Source organism: Hyla sarda, chromosome 5 (genome assembly GCF_029499605.1).
Source record: "Hyla sarda isolate aHylSar1 chromosome 5, aHylSar1.hap1, whole genome shotgun sequence".
Classification (NCBI taxonomy): Eukaryota; Metazoa; Chordata; class Amphibia; order Anura; family Hylidae; genus Hyla; species Hyla sarda.
The window spans coordinates 290,162,034-290,176,337 of record NC_079193.1 but is presented as its reverse complement, the minus strand read 5'-3'; the positions used below and the strand labels follow the sequence as shown (position 1 = coordinate 290,176,337).

Genomic DNA, 14,304 nt, shown 5'->3' with positions numbered 1-14,304 from the left:
CTGCGATATTACTCCCAGCCGGGATGCGATTCGCGATGCGGGACGCGCCCGCTCGCGATGCGCATCTCGGCTCCCGTACCTGACCCGTTCCCCGTCTGTGTTGTCCCGGCGCGCGCGGCCCCGCTCCTTAGGGCGCGCGCGCGCCGGATCTCTGCCATTTAAAGGGCCGCTGCGCCACTGATTGGCGCAGCAGGCCTAATCAGTATTCTCACCTGTGCACTCCCTACTTATACCTCACTTCCCCTGCACTCCCTCGCCGGATCTTGTTGCCATTGTGCCAGTGAAAGCGTTCCCTTGTGTGTTCCTAGCCTGTGTTCCAGACCTCCTGCCGTTGCCCCTGACTACGATCCTTGCTGCCTGCCCTGACCTTCTGCTACGTCCGACCTTGCTCTTGTCTTCTCCCTTGTACCGCGCCTATCTTCAGCAGTCAGAGAGGTTGAGCCGTTGCTGGTGGATATGACCTGGTTGCTACCGCCGCTGCAAGACCATCCCGCTTTGCGGCGGGCTCTGGTGAATACCAGTAGCAACTTAGAACCGGTCCACCAGCACGGTCCACGCCAATCCCTCTCTGGCACAGAGGATCCACCTCCAGCCAGCCGAGTCGTGACATTTGTGGCTCATTTTTAGGTGTAGTTTGTGTCTTCAGTAATGGGCTGATTTATGAAAAGTCACACAGCTGTTAATAAAGTTGTCCTAATGAACTAGAGGATTCAGTTTTCTGCAGCAGACATACTTTAAGCTCATATTGGTCAATATTCTTAGCCAAAACCAGGAATGGGTCCACAACACAGAAAAAAAGTGCACATCTTTCTACTGGTTCCTGTTATGGAGCTGGATGTGGATCCTCTAACCTGTGTGGCTGATGATTTGGACTGTATGAGGGAGCCAAGTCTATGGTGCCACTGGTCTTCACCAGAGCCCGCCGCAAGGGCCACGTGCCGCGATGCGAATTGCGGACCCAGCAGGACTGACAAAGGGTAAATTCTGCCCCTGGGAGGAGTGGTGCAGGGCAGGAAGCCAATAGGACAATCGTAGGGATGATGTGGAGGCAAAACTTCAGCTTGCTTTTCACTTAAGACATCAGCAAAGTCCTGGAGGAACGAAGGCAAACCGAACAGAGGACAAGAAGATGATGGTTCCAACTCAGACAAATGTATATGAATACAGTGGCTGTTGCAATGTGGACCCCAGTGAAGAACTTCTCAAGTTTTCCAATCTAGCTGCGGGACATGGAGCTGCAACCATGATAGGCCAAGCAAGAGAGAAGTACAATGAGGTAGTACATAGAAGCACAAGTTCTCCTTATGCAAGAGTCCAACCTGCATTGACAACGGTTCTGTGCCTTATAGCACGGTACAGTCCAGTTTTTCTCTGTTGACCGTAGAGATGTACAGAGGCTTTAACAGGTGGGAAACAGGCAGATGATAATTATGTACTAGGGAGACATCAATAAAGTTTCCAGAGTCCAAAAAGGCAAGAACGGTGATTATCTCTTTGGAGGGTAGAAAAAGCTGGGCCGTCAAATTTAAGCATGGAGAGGTGGTATTCACAGCTAGGGAGGTCTCTCCCACAAATCCTAGGTGCGAGTGTTTCCCTGTGACTGTGGACGCAGAGGACAATCCTTGAGGAAGTGATCTGCACTGGCGCAGAGTAAATTCTCATTTCGTTGCCAAGTTCTTTTCTGCAGTGTCAGGCAAGACCGATCCATTTGCATAGCCTCCACTGCGGGAGACAACGTGGTTGCTGGAAGATAGGTGCCAGACGAGGAAGGCACCGAGGTCGTGCAGACTCCCTTTCTTGGCGTAGTTCCTCACGTCACTCAGAGAAACGGATATCAATCTGGGATGCCAAGTGTATAAGTTCATTCAGGTTAGATGGCAATTCCCGGGCAGCGAGGACATCCTTGATATGACTTGATAATCCTCTCTTGAAGGTAGCGCAAAGAGCTTCATTATTCCATGACAACTCCGATGCCAGAGTACGAAATCGAATGGCATATTCGCCCACAGAGGAGTTGCCCTGAGATAGATTCAGCAATGCCGTCTCAGCGGAGGAAGCTCGGGCTGGTTCTTCGAAGACACCTCAAAATTCCAACAGGAATGCCTGGAGATTAGTAGTGAGAGCATCACTGCGATCCCAAAGAGGAGTTGCCCAGGCCAAAGCCCTTCCAGTTATGAAACTGATGATGAAGGCCACCTTTGCTCGTTCCGTAGGGAACTGTTCCACCATGAGTTCTATGTGCATAGAGCACTAAGTCACGAAACCACAACAGGACTTGGGATCCCCCTCATATTTCTCTGGAAGAGACAAGAAGAGTTATGATCCAGAGACAGCTGCAGCAGCGGGAGGCAAGATCGGAGCAGGAGGAGGCTGTGGCTGTGGCGGTTGTTGTTGAGCAGTGAGTAACTGCTGCATCATGTCGGACAATTGGCTTAAAGGGGTACTCCGGTGAAAACCTTTTTTCTTTTAAATCAACTTGTGGCAGAAAGTTAAACATATTTGTAAATTACTTCTATTAAAAAATATTAATCCTTCCAGTACTTATTAGCTGCTGAATGCTACAGAGGAAATTCCTTTCTTTTTGGAACACTGATGACATCACGAGCACAGTTCTCTCTGCTGACATCTCTGTCCATTTTAGCAACCATGCATAGCAGATGTATGCTAAGTGCAGCATGGTGGCTCATTGGTTAGCAGTTAATAAGTACAGGAAGGATTAAGATTTTTTAATAGAAGTAATTTACAAATATGTTTAACTTTCTGCCACCAGTTGATTTAAAAGAAAAAAAGTTTTCACCGGAGTACCCCTTTAACTGCTGGGCCTGCTGGGCCAACTGCTGTGACCTGAGTGCCATGATGGAAGCGAGATCCGGATTATCTGGCAGAGGAACCCCAGCGGGATCCATGGCCAGATCTTGCTGTTACAGAGCTGGATGTGGATCCTGTGTGACTAATTACTCGGACTATATCTGGGAGTGGAGTCTAAGGTGCCGCTGGTCTTCACCAGAGCTCGCGACAAGGCAGGATTGGCTTGCTGTGGGAGGCGACACCAAGGTCGCTACCCTCGACACGGCTCGATCACACAAGTAGCTGGGCAAGGCGAGGTACTGAAGGATAAGCAGTAGCGTAGTCAGACGTAGCAGAAGGTCAAAGCAGGTGGCAAAGTTGCAAAGTCAAATAACGTAGTGGTAAGGTCTGGATACATGGATAAGGCAAACAGACAATATGGAATGCTTAATCTCAGGCTAGGGGCACTGAAGATCCGGCAGGAAAGTGGGGGAGGTGCAGGAACTTTATAATGTAGTGACAGTAATTATGGGCATACTGGCCCTTTAAATCTCAGAGCTCTGGCGCACGCACACCCTGGGAGACGGGGACGCACATGCCGGAGCTGAAACACAGAGGAAAAGGCGGCAGCAGAGCATGGTGAGTGACGGCCTGGGATTCGCATGTGGGCGCGTCCCGCAATGCGAATCCCAGCCCCGCTGGCAGACTGGGTGCTTGCGGCCAGAGCGCAGAGTGTAACAGTTCCACTACTGATTTTGGCTAAAATACTGTTAAAAAACTGACCAAATGCTGATCGCAATGCTTCATGTGATCATAGCCTTATGGTTATTTATAAAAAGACGTAAGAAAGAAAAAAAATTGTAAATGAGTTCTTCAATAGACAGTGCTGTATTTGTATAATATATGAAAATAAACATTTTTTAATATTATTTAATATTATATCATCATGTTATCTGTTTAAAAAAATTCTAATTCATTATTATGACAGTGTCACAACAGAACACACCCTATCTATGTCTGCCTAGAAATAAACCTTACAAATGTACAAGCTGTTATAATGTTATCACAAAATGCTACAGCAAATAAATAGATACATAAATCATGTGACCTGTTCTTAGAGCACATGCTTTAAATGGGCACTGTCACCAACTTTATTTTTTGATATGTTGTAGTACTTATGTACTACAACATATCTCTAATATACTTTTATTATTATTTTTTTTTAATTAAAATTGTTTCATTTACATTTGAAAACCGGCCACTAGGGGTCTCCCTCCTAGTGGGCCTGGCGTGATGTCATCGGTCCTTTTTCATTCAGCCTGCGCTCGTTCCCTGCCTGTCCATCAGACAGGCAGGGATCGAGCGCATTGGCTCCCCGGCCACTGGCTGGGAGGCCACTCCTCCCGCACATCGCCGCCGCCTCCGCCGCCGCCGCCTCCACCTCGTCACCGCCGCTGTCCCTGCACGCCCGCTGCCAGACTCTGCAGTAAGTGTAATGGGGGGGGGGGGGGGGTGTTGTGATGGAGGGAACGGGGTATGGCGTGGGGGGGGGGGAGGGAGACGGAGGGGACGGGCTAGCGCCGAATGTAACTAATAGTTTATCTACACAGGGTGCCTCCAGCTGTTTCAATACTACAACTCCCAGCATGCCCTGACAGCCAATAGATGTCAGGGCAAGCTGGGAGTTGTAGTGATGAAACAGCTGGAGGCAACCTGTGTAGATGAACTGAGGGCAGAAGTCTCCCCCAACAGGCATCAGTGACATGGTGCCTGCTGGGGAAGTCAGCCTGGTAGTGAGCACACTGCCAGGCAGACAAAAAGCATTTTTAATATAGTAAAAACAAAAGCAGGGAGGGGGTTAGGGATAGATGGGCAATAGGCAGGGACAGGAAAAAAAATAGGATGGTGGTAGCTACCCTTTAAATGTTTTTATACAGTTGCTATATTATTTATTAGAAGGCTGCATGTAACTTTAGTGGATGAAATGACCTTTCAGCTTTCTTGCCAGGAAACATAGGATAGTATTAGAGAAACCATTATAATACAAATATGTTTAATTCAGTTTTGTTATATTTACAATATATTCAAGTTGTTTGTTTACAGTAAATAATCTCTTTTCTTTTACTAGTCTTTCTTTTCTTATTACTATTAGACTGGGTTTCCACACAATATTCTGGTCAGTATTTTTGTTAGGAGAAAAATTATAATGGAACAATTTGCTGCATTTTCTGTTTTGAACCCATCCTATTTTGTCCTAAATACAGTGGTCCCTCAACATATGATGGTAATCCGTTCGAAATGGACCATCGTTTGTTGAAACCATCGTATGTTGAGGGATTCGTGCAATGTAAAGTATAGGACAGTGGTCTACAACCTGTGGACCTCCAGATGTTGCAATACTACAACACCCAGCATGCCCGGACAGCCAACGGCCAACATCTGGAGGTCCGCAGGTTGAAGACCACTGGTATAGGAAGTTGTACTCACCATTCCCCGCCGCTCCGGACCGTCACCGCTGCCCTGGATGTCGCCTTCCATCGCTGTCGCCGCGTCCCCGGGATGTCCCCGACGCTCCAGCAAGGCATCTGCTTCCCCGGCATCCTTGCTCTCCGTCACCGCCATTGCATCGCTACGCACACCGCTCCTATTGGATGACGGGACAGCATGCGCAGCAGCGTGATGATGACGATGGAGAGCGCCGACGATGCAGGGGATCCCGAAGAGGACGCTCCGGAGCCCCGAGGACAGGTGAGTGATCGTCAGCGGACCACACAAGGCACCGTAAACGGCTATCTGGTGGCAGCTGAAGCAGTCTGCGCTGCCGGATAACCGTTTATGCAATGGCCCCGACATACAAAAGCATCATATGTTGATTCTGCCTTCAACATACGATGGCCTCTGAGAGGCCATCGTATGTTGAAATGATCGTATGTCGGGGCCATCGTAGGTCTAGTGGTCACTGTATACTGCAAATATAAGTGAAGCACATGCTCAAAAATCGCACTTGTTTTTGCAGTAATGGTGATTCTTGCTAGGGGCTATGTTAATGAATCTCATATGTTGTAGTTACTGGTACACATAGGCAGATTTTGGAGACCAAGGGGGAGATTTATCAAAAACTGTGCAGACGAAAAGTTGCTGAGTTTCCCATAGCAACCAATCAGATCGCTTCTTTCATTTTGCAGAGGCCTTGTTAAAAAATAAAGAAGCGATCTGATTGGTTGCTATGGGCAACTCAACAACTTTTCCTCTTGACAGTTTTTGATAAATTACCCCCCCAAGGGCCCATATACTGTTTTCATACAGGAGACCACTGCTGTCTGTGTCTGCTCCTGAATTAATAGTTACATTATACAGTCAAGACACTGGATTATGTCCTGTTATCCAGAATATTCAGGTTTAATTAGAAATGCAGTTTACGAATAAAAGAAAATTTGCTCTTAAAGTTTGACTGCTTAAAGGGGTACTCCGGTGAAAAACTTTTTTTTTTTAAATCAACTGGTGCCAGAAAGTTAAACAGATTTGTAAATTACTTCTATTAAAAAAATCTTAATCCTTCCTGTACTTATTAGCAGCTGAATACTACAGCGGAAATTATTTTCTTTTTGAAACACAGAGATGTCTGCTGACATCACGAGCACAGTGCTCTCTGCTGACATCTCTTTCCATTATAGGAACTGTCCAGAACAGCATATGTTTGCTATGGGGATTTCCTTTTACCCTGGACAGTACCTAAAATGGACAGAGAACAATTAGACAGTTTTCTACGCACCTTAACATGTAGGAAGAATTCTTTAGCAATGTCTGCATAGCCTCTCGTGTCATCATTTGCTGGTTCACCATCACTGTTAAAGGAAATGGTCATCCCTGGCATTCTGGTGGATTCCAGAGTAATGGAGCGATCTACCTGAATATGAAGCTGAAGCTCACACAGAATACCGCTGTTGTCCTATATAACAATAACAACACAAGAAGTTAAAGGAAATGTTTTAAAACTATGGGATAAAAGCTTACACCTATAATTTGTTGCATGTATAAAGACCAGCCATCAGATTATAACCTAGTACTTTGTAGGTCACACGTATGCTGCCAAAACTGCTCTCAGGCTAAGTTTCTCCTTTTTAAAAAAAAAACATTTTAAAACGCCAAGAAAAACACCAATTCTGCCGCATGGTGTTTTTTTGGCCAAAAAACGCCGCGGCCAGATGTTTGCTGTAAATCAATGAGAAATCGCAAAATTCTTATTCCACTTGGCGTTTTTCACTTTGGCATTTTTTCTAATCCTTTGGCGTTTTTTCACTCTTTTTTGGCATTTTTCAGCTCCTTGGCAGTTTCCCAAAATCGCAGAATGTTGAGCCACTGGCGATTTTTTTGGGCAAAATCGTGGCGTTTTTCTCCAATAGAAGTCACATGGGAGTGAAAAATCGCTAAGAAAAACGATATATGGGTTTAAACTTTGGTATTTTTGCAGACGGTTTTATTCTTTTTTGGACTTTAGCGATCCAAAAAAGTGATGGAGATACCTTTTTTAGTAAAATTTCGTAGAGTAAAATAAAAAAAATTTAATAAAAATAAAAGATACAGTAGTGAAGGAAAAAATTATATCTAACGAAATGAATCTTTTTTATAACAAATTTTTTATTAATTTTTAAAAAAGGGATTAATTTATGTGGGTGGGTGGGGACCTAAAAATGTAGCAGACAATAATAAAAATGTAGTGTGTGTGTGTTTTTCCCTTATTTTCTTAATTTTTTGCATTTTTTTTAGGTAGTACTACTACTGCCAGCATGGAACACACATGATGGGAGTAGTAGTACCTGTACTAATAGACATATCGCCCGTTGCAATCCTCCTGTATAATGTATAGATGCGGCCAGCCGCTCTTCTATGGTCCCCTGCACCTTGTCCCCTGGCCAATCACAGCTATCTGCGGAAAATTTGAATATGTGTATATATACGGCAGTGCAAGGGACCATAGAAGAGCGGTCTGCCTTATCTATACATTATACAGGAGGATCACAGCGGGTGTCAGGAGTGACATCCACTGTGATCTTTTCTTAACTGCAAGTACTACTACTCCCAACATGGAGCACACTCTGCTCAATGCTGGGAGATGTAGTACCTGCATTAATAGACAGATCGCAGCGGGTGTCAGAAGTTACACTTGATGCGATCTGTCTATTAATGCAGATATTACAGCTCCGAGCATGGAGCAGAGTGTGCTCCATGTTGGGAGTAGTAGTGCCTGCAGGTAAGAACAGATCACAGCGGGTGTAACTACTGACACCTGCTGCGATCGTCCTTTCTATTGCAGAGATTGGGCTTTCTCCTGCGCTCGCATCACTACTGCATCCTTTTTTTTTTTTTTGTTTGGTACCCAACAAATTTTGGGTACCAAAAAAAAAAAAACTGCCACCGTGCAATTTCCACACAAATGAAAAAACGGCAGAAAAATGGCAGAAAAAATGCCAAACGCAGGAAATTGCACTGGCGTTTTTTTCAGGCGTTTTTTCATGCATTTTCTTTCAACCCAAAAAACGCAGGACAAAAAAACAAGTAGAAACTTAGCCTCACCCAGCGGTAGGGTTGCCACCTTTCTTGCAAAAAACATACCAGCTGTGCTAATCTGCATAATTAATTATATATGCATGACATCACAGGATACACAGATGCGAGGAAAATGTTGTCCTATTCTGACCTCTATAACTATAACTATAGTTTTGACCAGTACCATTTTTGTTTTGATGTGACCTTTTGATTGCTTTTTTTAAATTCAATTCAGTAGTTGCAGTGAGTTACTAACTACAACTCCCAGCATGCCCTGATACAGCCTGTGACTCAGCATCTGCCCTATACTAAAACTATAACTGCCAGCATGTTGGACTATGTTGTAATATATAGTACAGGTCAGTGTTTCCCAAGCAGATGTGCCTCCAACTGTTGCAAAACTACAACTCCCAGCATGCCCGGACAGCCAACGGCTGTCCGGGCATGCTGTGAGTTGTAGTTTTGCAACAGCTGGAGGTGCTCTGGTTGGGAAACACTGTAATAGTATTTGGTTCAGCATTCCAGGAGTTGGAGGATTGGTTGGATACCTACTGGCCATTACATTGACGGTATTTTTTTTTATATAAAAATACCAGCAGGCTGGCCAAAATACCACCTGTGCCGGTAAAATACCGGTCAGGGGGCAACCCGACCCAGGGGGAATAGACTCCACAAGACCCTGTGGTATCACAGCTACACAGCCCTATAAGCAGTAAGCTGTGACACACTTTGCGGAGATTTATCAAAGCCTGTGCAGAGGAAGAGTGGAGCAGTTGCCCATAGCAACCAATTAGATTGCTTCTTTCATATTTAAAAAGACCTGTGAAAAATGAAAGACACAATCTGATTGATTGCTATGGGCAACTGCACCACTCTAACTCTACACAGGTCTTGATAAATCTCCCCCTATATGTTCACTCGACATATGTCTCAGTAATGACTGTGTTACCGGTCAGTGGTTGTCCTTCCTTTGACCACTCTTGGTAAATACCGTACTAACCACCACATACCATACCAACAACTAGAGATGAGCGAACTTACAGTAAATTCGATTCGTCACGAACTTCTCGGCTCGGCAGTTGATGACTTTTCCTGCATAAATTAGTTCAGCTTTCAGGTGCTCCGATGGTCTGGAAAAGGTGGATACCGTCCTAGGAGACTCTTTCCTAGGAATGTATCCACCTTTTCCAGCCCACCGGAGCACCTGAAGGCTGAACTAATTTACGCAGGATAAGTCATCAACTGCCGAGCGGAGAAGTTCGTGACGAATCGAATTTACTGTAAGTTCGCTCATCTCTACCAACAACCCACAGGATCTGCTGATTTGGAGATGCTTTGACCCAGTCATCTTGCCATTACAATTTGTCCTATGTCAACATCACTTAGATATACTTGCCTATATTACTGCCTAATATATCCCACCCAATGACAGGTGTCCTTGTCACAAAATAATCAGTGTTACACACTTCACCTTCAATGGTTTTAATGTTATGGCTGAGTAACTATTTATATATAAATATTTTAGAGCTTTTCCTCTACATAGGCTCTGATAAATTACCCCCAACGGGGGAGATTTATCAAAACCTGTGTAGAGGAAAAGTTGACCAGTTGCCCATAGCAACCAATCGGGTAGCTTATTTTATTTTTCAAAGGCCCTTTCAAAAATGATAGAAGCGATCTGATTGGTTGCTATGGGCAACTGGGCAAATTTTCCTCTACACAGGTTTTGATAAATCTCCCCCATTGTATCAACCCTACAACATAATCAGAATGTAAAAATACAGTGAAATCTCTCCAAAAGACCATCTCTTTGAGAAAAACGCCCTATCTAGACCAGATTTTCTGCAATGGAATTTAATTTTACCATTCATTTTGCATATGGGTGATTTATTTTTAGAAGACCTCCCCCTTAGATGACAATTTCTAATGCAATTTGGGGTGGTCTTCTCAAAGAGTTTTATAGACATATGTAAAGGAACCTTGAATTTCCAAAAAAGAGAAGTCTAAGGTGGAGATTTTTCAAAACCTGTTTAGAGGAAAAGTAAGGCAGTGGCCATGGCAACTAATGGGATTGTTTTTATTTATTTATTTTTTATTTAAAAAAGGCCTCGGAAAAATAAAAGAAGTACTCTGATTGGTTGTTATGGGCAACTGGTCAATCTTTTCTCTGCCCAGGATTTGATAAATCTCCCCACAAGACTATAAATTATGTGTAATAGATTGTCGGCCCAGATTTTGTTCTGCAGCACAAAAGCCTCATCATTGCTACATCTTGGCTTTCGTCTATATGGGAAGCCATGACACATCACAGAACCCTTTATACAAGGGACACCACCTACAGCCAATGCACCTTATTGACTTACCGTTGGAGTTCATCAAGGTTCCATTGTGGTGTTTGTGGTTTTCAAGAATAGCATTGCATGCAGAAATATTCTTTAGTCAAATTTGATGGAATTTGCAATATAAATGGGAACATAGCCTTGGAAAACCTTGTTTTGTTTAGGAAATGCTAAGATTGTATGGACAGTTTCTGTATACCACCAATTAAGACCATATTTAATTCATAACTAAGACCATATTTAATTCCTCTAAGATAAAGCTGTCCTTTTATATTTATGTAGATTTGTGTTTTATAGATTATGTATGTTGGGTGTATTAGAAGTCTGAAATAAAATGTGCTTTATTCCATCTTATATAGGAGTTACAACTAATTTATTATTATAGAGGTAAAAATATATCCCAGTGGCACAGCTTTACAGGCGACTTATACCCATAACATGATGTATTGTCGGCTGTATAATAAATTCCAATGGAGACTATTACAGATTATTTATAACACAAAATATTCATAAAGGAAACAAAAAATGCATTGACAGTTTGATGAAATAAACATATATCCTTCATACCATTGCAGCAACCATTCCCTTGTCAATTGCCAAAGCGAGATGTCGGATGTGATGACTTCTGAAAACACGCACCTTTCCTCTTTTTATCAATACGTCAAAAAAACCTGTGTGTATTTTAAAATAAAAGGTAGTATTGCATTATAAATGGTGATCTGGGCATTCACTAATTCAATTTTATATTGATGCACCATGAAATAGATATTGACAGGTTGTCAGGCTAGGCTGGGAGGGTACAAGTAGAGATGAGCAAATTTTTGAAAAATTCGATCCGGCCGATTCGCTGAATTTTCCCCCAAAAATAGTTTTCTTCCGAATTTATATGTGGCGAATTGCTATTAAAAACGGCTATTTCTGGCCTACAGAGAGCCTTAATAGGGGTATAGAACACTTTGCCTTGTCCTAACACACATAGGAAGTGTTCTGTGTTAGTGAAATAATACAGTTATTCAGTGAATGTGGCAGCAGGGAGACCATATAGCGTCAAAATTGAAGAGAATAAAGAGATTTTTTAGGTAATTCTTATGTATAAGAGTACCCATTTGGGTGAGCTTCGAGCTGGCGGTCTGCCACCAGGTGAGCTACCACCTATTCCAGCCTGTGCCTCCCATCTGCCCCCCCCCCCCCCCACTGTCTTACTCTTTGTGGAATGGCAAATGTTTCATATAATCAGTTATGGTTCATAGCCATCGCTCCAACCTGTTTAATTGAATTCTTTTGGTAATTACACAGCTAATATATAACGTTGACAACCATAGGGCCTCAGTCTTGATTTTGAAATTTAAATTTAATATTACACTTCCAAGTTTAATGTCCCAGGCCCCGACGTTTACTTTGAATAAATAGTGGGGTTACAAAAGACCAAATCTAACAAGGAGTCACATGTCACATGGTGGCACAATAACACAGCCTGGAGGTGGCATCAGTATGAGGAGACCATATAGTGGCTGAATGACACAGCCTGGAGTTGGCGGCAGCATGAGGAGTACATATAGTGGCTGAATGACACAGTGGGGAGGTGGCGGCAGAAGAGAAGAACATATAGTGGCTGAATGACACAGCCTGGAGTTGGCGGCAGCATGAGGAGACCACATAGTGGCTGAATGACACAGCCTGGAGTTTGCGGCATCATGAGGAGTACATATAGTGGCTGAATGACACAGCATGGAGGTGGCGGCAGCATGAGGAGAACATATAGTGGCTAAATTACACAGTGTGGTGGTGGCAACATGAGGAGAACATATAGTGGCTGAATGACACAGCGGGGAGGTGGTGGCAGCATGAGGAGAACATATAGTGGCTAAATGGCACAGCCTGGAGTTGGCAGCAGCATGAGGAGATCATATAGTGGCTGAATGACACAGCCGGGAGTTGGCGGCAGCATGAGGAGAACATATATTGGCTGAATGACACAGCGTGGTGGTGGCGGCAGCATGAGGAGAGCATATATTGGCTGAAAGACACAGCGTGGAGGTGGTGAAGGCATGAGAAGAACATATAGTGGCTGAATGACTCATCCTGGAGTTGGCGGCAGCATGAGGAGACCATGTAGTGGCTGAATGACACAGCGTGGAGGTGGTAGCAGCATGAGGAGAACACATAGTGGATGAATGGCACAGCCTGGAGGTGGCAGCAGCATAAAGAGAACATATGGTGGCAGAATGAGACAGCCTGGAGGTGGCAGCAGCATCAGGAGTCCTGAAAGTGACCCAGTGACAGAGTGGTGTGGTGTGTGGCAACACCTGTACCCGGTGACAAAGGTGGGTGAAAAAAGTATAACTTGGCATCAGATGTGTTGCATCAGGAGGGTGGAAGGATCAGAATAGTAGCTGAGGCAGGTAGGCAGAAGAAAACATTCTCTTTTGTAAAAGTGTCAGTGTGCACAAGTAAGTATTGAGGATATGCATTATGTAAAACTTAACTTTTAATAATATGCTTAGGATAAAATATATGCCCCCCCCCCCCCAAATTTTTTAAAAATCTAACCAAAGGAAAGGTGTGCAAAAGACAACATGTGCAACTAACACCACCAAGTATTGATGTGATGCAAAGACCTCTAAACGATGAAAGGGAATAACTTATGGTCCATTGTAACCGGTGAGGGTAAACACTTCCCCTGTAAGGCCCTACTCTTGCATTATTATTTCCATTCTTGGCAAGTGTTACTCGCCCTAAAAAGGGCTGCTCCACACAGGAACCTCTCCCTATCTCCACCTAAAAACACTGCCATTTCATGTAAGTATGTGCTATGCACTTATGAGGGGAGAAAAATGTGCTACAGTACTTCTGCACAAAAAGTATTTGTGCACAACACCAGCGGTACACACCAGTGCTGCAGCACACAGTCGCTGTGTACTACACCCAAAATTGCACTTTCACTCTCAATCTCACTCCCTCCCCTATCACTGCATCTAGGCTTGAGCTGAATCTCTGCTGTTCTTTGCCACACACTGTGCAACACACTACTCTCTTTCCCTCTCTGTAATAGAATGCTGTAGACAGTGACTGGGAGGTGAATTGATGCAGTAAGAATGCTTTTCTGTGAAACACACACTGCTCTCTGTCCCTCTCTGTAATAGAATGCTGTAGACAGTGACTGGGAGGTGAATCGCTACAGTAAGAATGCTTTTCTGTGAAACACACACTGTTCTCTGTCCTTCTCACTGTGCAACAGAACGCTGACTTGAATAGGAGGTGAATCGCTGCTGGAAAAAAGCTTTTCTGTGCAACACACAGAGCTATCTGTCCCTATCTATCTCTCTGCAGTGAAAGGCTGAAGTGACTGGCCGCAATATGGCTGCCGATTTTATTGGGCTGTGACATCACAGGGGTGACTGGCTGCTGATAGGCTGCATGCTGCATGTGATTAAAATTTTTCCTGAAATTCGTAACGAATTTGAATTTGTCAGATTCGATTAGCTTATCCCAGGTTACAGGCTCACGACAGCTGGAGAGCTGCACTTTTGACACCACTGCTGTAGAAAAATTTGTTTTTTGTGTTGCTGTCGAGAGGGCAGAATTGTTATGGTTCTATAATCCTTTCCAAAACTTTCACCAACAAAAAAAA

General features: G+C 44.0%; 1 protein-coding gene across 1 annotated transcript in view; it reads right to left on the bottom strand.

Annotated features, from left to right (window-relative positions):
* RP1 (RP1 axonemal microtubule associated) overlaps window positions 1-14,304 on the bottom strand; it is a 284,608-nt gene that overhangs the window by 168,914 nt on the left and 101,390 nt on the right. Inside the window, exons 13-14 of the mRNA XM_056521929.1 lie at window positions 11,241-11,344; window positions 6,560-6,736 (exon numbers count right to left, since the gene is read on the bottom strand). Coding sequence (XP_056377904.1) covers window positions 6,560-6,736; window positions 11,241-11,344 — 281 coding nt within the window. The remainder of the gene's footprint in view (window positions 1-6,559; window positions 6,737-11,240; window positions 11,345-14,304) is intronic.